Source organism: Nerophis lumbriciformis, linkage group LG37, assembly GCF_033978685.3.
Source record: "Nerophis lumbriciformis linkage group LG37, RoL_Nlum_v2.1, whole genome shotgun sequence".
NCBI lineage: Eukaryota > Metazoa > Chordata > Actinopteri > Syngnathiformes > Syngnathidae > Nerophis > Nerophis lumbriciformis.
The window spans coordinates 7626855-7630350 of NC_084584.2; the positions used below are offsets into that span (position 1 = coordinate 7626855).

The following is a 3496-nucleotide window of genomic DNA, read 5'->3' on the forward strand; positions in this document are numbered from 1 at the left end:
GGCAATGATGGGTGTGTGAGCAGAGAGGACGACAAAAACAACTTTAGACGGGACACTAATTGGAGGTTGTGAAAAGTTCATGGTTGGGTTGGAGGAACAATGAACAGGAGCACCTGCATCCCTTCATTGGGATGTCTGGAAGCACAATCTGGGTCAACACGTTGTGACTGCATGTTGACAGAGTCCTAAACACTTACCCCTCCAGCCCCGAAGTCCAACCATAGCGCTCATTAACCGCCATTAAGTGGCAGTGTAAAACTATCACTTACGGAGGAAGTCAACAACGTCAAGGATGCTGTCCAGCCAAAATATCCCGTGCAAGGACGTCACCCCCTGCTGAGATGCAACCACAGGGTAAACAAAATCAAGTGGTGTGTTTTTCCACGTTGTTTGTTAGCGACCGGGCTCTGTACGGACTGCCCACACCCCTGGGCTGCTTGGCACGTACTCCTCCCACCCTGTGACCGTATAAATATCCCTCTCTCAGCAGGGCTGGGATACAGACTGCACTGACCTGGAAGGTAGAAGAATCATTTTCAGGGGTAGAAACTTTAAAAAACCTGCAGAATGTTGCTCCAAGCGGCTCTTCTGGGTCTGTCCTTCCTCACGTTGGTCAGTCAACTCCAGGCTGAAGACCAGGCATCCCTGCGTCGCGCTAACGATGCTGCGGGACGTTGCCAGTACACCTTCACCGTCACCAGCCCAGAGGAGTCGGGTTGCAGCGGTAGAGCCGAGACGGAAGGAGTTCTGTCCCGGCTCACCTTGCTGGAGGCTCTGGTCAGCCGCCTGATCGCGAGGAGAGAGATGGGAGCTGACGTTGAGGTGGGCTTCCAGGAAGGTTTTTCCCAGCTGACAGGGGAAAGAAACCAGCTGCGCCAAGACAAGGACCGTCTGAAGAGGCAGGTCCAGGACCTCCAGGCGAGGGTGAGAGAGCTCAGTCAGGAGACAGACGGCCTCAGGCAGAGCTGCAAAAAGACAAACACCTCAGCGGACCTGCGCAGTCACCAAGGACTGTCCGGTGGTATGTGCAAAATGAAAACCAGCAGAAGTATGTTTAATGGCGTTTAACTGGTGGTGGTCTTACACTATGACGTCTCTGAAGGGGGACGGCTCAGGTTGCAGTCGTGGCCTCGGGTTGTGTAACGCCATTGGAATGTTTCCTTTATGACTTTGTCACTCAGGCTTGTTTACGTGCCTCATTTTCAGGAAAGCCACGACAGTGTAAGACGGAACATAAAGAATAGTACCAGTGATTCTGTAGTCCGTACATCCATAACCAAGTACTGCGAAAGTCCCTCAAGGCTCAATCTTAAATTCCCGCCCAAAGTTTGGACACTGAAACGAGAAGCTCTCCATAAGAGTCTCATGGGCTTTAATGGGACTCTGGGGTACATTGACCAGGACCACCAATGCACATGCTGTACAGATTTGAAGGTTTTACGTCCCTCCAGGTCCAATCTACACTCATGCATCCCATAGGACTAGTTAGCAGACTCTTAGTTTATGAAGTCCACAAAAGCATATCGTACCACATAAAAGTTGCATTTTCTCCCAATGTCATCTTCATTTCCAGACCGTGGGCATGGTTTTAGTAATGGTGCCTACCAGGAGATGAAGGCTGAGGTCACAGAGGTCCCAGCATCCCGCCTCCTTCCTGGTGGAAATGTCTCGGGTAAGTTGACGCCCTCGGATACTTCAAACCCAAAGTACCACGTTGCAAAAATGTGCCTTCCTTCAGGTTGTGGTGAGGTGTTGTCGGTGGGAGATCCGGTGTTGCATAGGAAGGCCGACGGTATCACAGGGAAGTACGGAGTGTGGCTCCAGGATCCTGAGCCCCGAGGCACGCAGTACACCAACAAGACGGTGTGGCGTATCGACACGGTGGGCAAAGATGTCCGTCAGCTGTTTGCGTATGAAGACATGGACCAGTTTTCTCATGGTTTCCCCATGAAAGTGTTTGTCCTGCCGGAACCCGTGGAGAGCACGGGTGCAACCATGTACCGCGGCTCGCTCTACTACCAGCGCAAACGCAGCCGTACTCTCATCCGCTATGACGTGGCCTCCGAGAGCCTGGCATCACGCCGGGAACTACCTCACGCGGGCTTCCACGGCCAGTACCCCTACTCCTGGGGCGGCTACACCGACATCGACCTGGCGGTGGACGAGCGGGCTCTGTGGGCCATCTACAGCACCAGCAAAGCCAAAGGCAGCATTGTGCTCTCCCAGCTGGACCCTGAGAGCCTGGAGGTGAAGAAGAGCTGGGAGACCAACATCAGGAAGAACGCGGCGGCCAACGCCTTCATGGCATGTGGTCGTCTGTACACGGTGGCCAGCTACACCGCCGCCAACACCACCCTCAACCACGTCTACGACACTGCCACCCGGGCCAGCCGGGCCATCTCGGTGGCGTTGAAGAACCAGTACGGTTACAACAGCATGGTGGACTACAACCACCAACAGAGGAAGCTGTTTGCCTGGGACAACTTCCACATGGTCACCTACCACCTGCGCCTGGGCAACTGAACAGCAAAGTCATGTGGATTTCAAAATAAAAGGCATCATAATCAGCAGTTAAGATGCAGGTCCTTTTACCGCCTAGCATTGGCTCGCTCTCTCTGTTGCCATGACGACGCACCGCCCCCATGGTTATCGTGCAGAACTGGAATCTGTTTTTTTCTAATACCGCTCGCTGTAAATAGATTGTACTTGTAAAACAGACACTATCACTCCTAATAAACCTTCTGCCATCATTATCTACCTTTCTCACACACACACACACACACACACACACACACACACACACACACACACACACACACACACACACACAGTAAAAAGCAGCATAATGAAAAACAATGCTCATTAGAAAAAGTACACAATAAGATTTTTGTAGCCCTAACCAAGATGTTGTTTGTTCGTTTTAGTTTGGATTATTTGCTAATCTAATTGAAGCTTTTAAGGCTTTAAATGTCACTACTTACTAAAAATATACACAATAGACATCTGAATAGACTTGAACGTGGTTAGATGGCTCCCTCTAGCGGCCGTGAGCCTGAACACCATTTTAAAGGCCACAGTTCTGTCAATCACAAGATTGGCCCCCAGTGTTAGCTAGCAGGGTCCTAATGACAATTCAAAGTTCTGCCAATGTGTTGACACTCCAAGTCTATACACACACATACACACACATATATATATATATATATATATATATATATATATATATATATATATATATATATAGAGAGAGAGAGAGAGAGAGAGAGGAGGCTACGCCGGATAGTCGAACCTCGGATTCAGGAGGAACAGTGTGGTTTTCATCCTGGTCGTGGAACTGTGGACCAGCGCTATACTCTCGGCAGGGTCCTTGAGGGTGCATGGGAGTTTGCCCAACCAGTCTACATGTGTTTTGTGGACTTGGAGAAGGCATTCGACCGTGTCCCTCGGGAAGTCCTGTGGGGAGTGCTCAGAGAGTATGGGGTATCGGACTGTCTGA

General features: G+C 50.7%; 1 protein-coding gene across 2 annotated transcripts; it reads left to right on the forward strand.

The window, feature by feature from the left end:
• Positions 1-271: 271 nt before the first annotated feature.
• LOC133577320 (myocilin-like) lies at positions 272-2770 on the forward strand. Of its 2 annotated transcripts, XM_061931037.2 has the most exons (3): positions 272-1021; positions 1574-1672; positions 1739-2770. In XM_061931037.2, exons 1-3 carry the CDS (start codon positions 568-570, stop codon positions 2521-2523), a joined length of 1338 nt encoding a protein of 445 aa, XP_061787021.2. In that variant the 5' UTR covers positions 272-567; the 3' UTR covers positions 2524-2770. The 2 variants fall into 2 exon arrangements, with proteins under 2 accessions (XP_061787021.2, XP_061787020.2); XM_061931036.2 differs by having other exon boundaries at positions 1574-2770.
• The last annotated feature ends 726 nt before the right edge of the window (positions 2771-3496 follow it).

What these genes read in the sequence shown, in the direction of transcription:
- LOC133577320 (XM_061931036.2), top strand. Translation starts at nt 568, where the DNA reads ATGTTGCTCCAAGCGGCTCTTCTGGGTCTGTCCTTCCTCACGTTGGTC. An exon ending in TCACCAAGGACTGTCCGGTG is followed by an intron (nt 1,022 to 1,573) that starts GTATGTGCAAAA and finishes CTTCATTTCCAG; the next exon opens with ACCGTGGGCATGGTTTTAGT.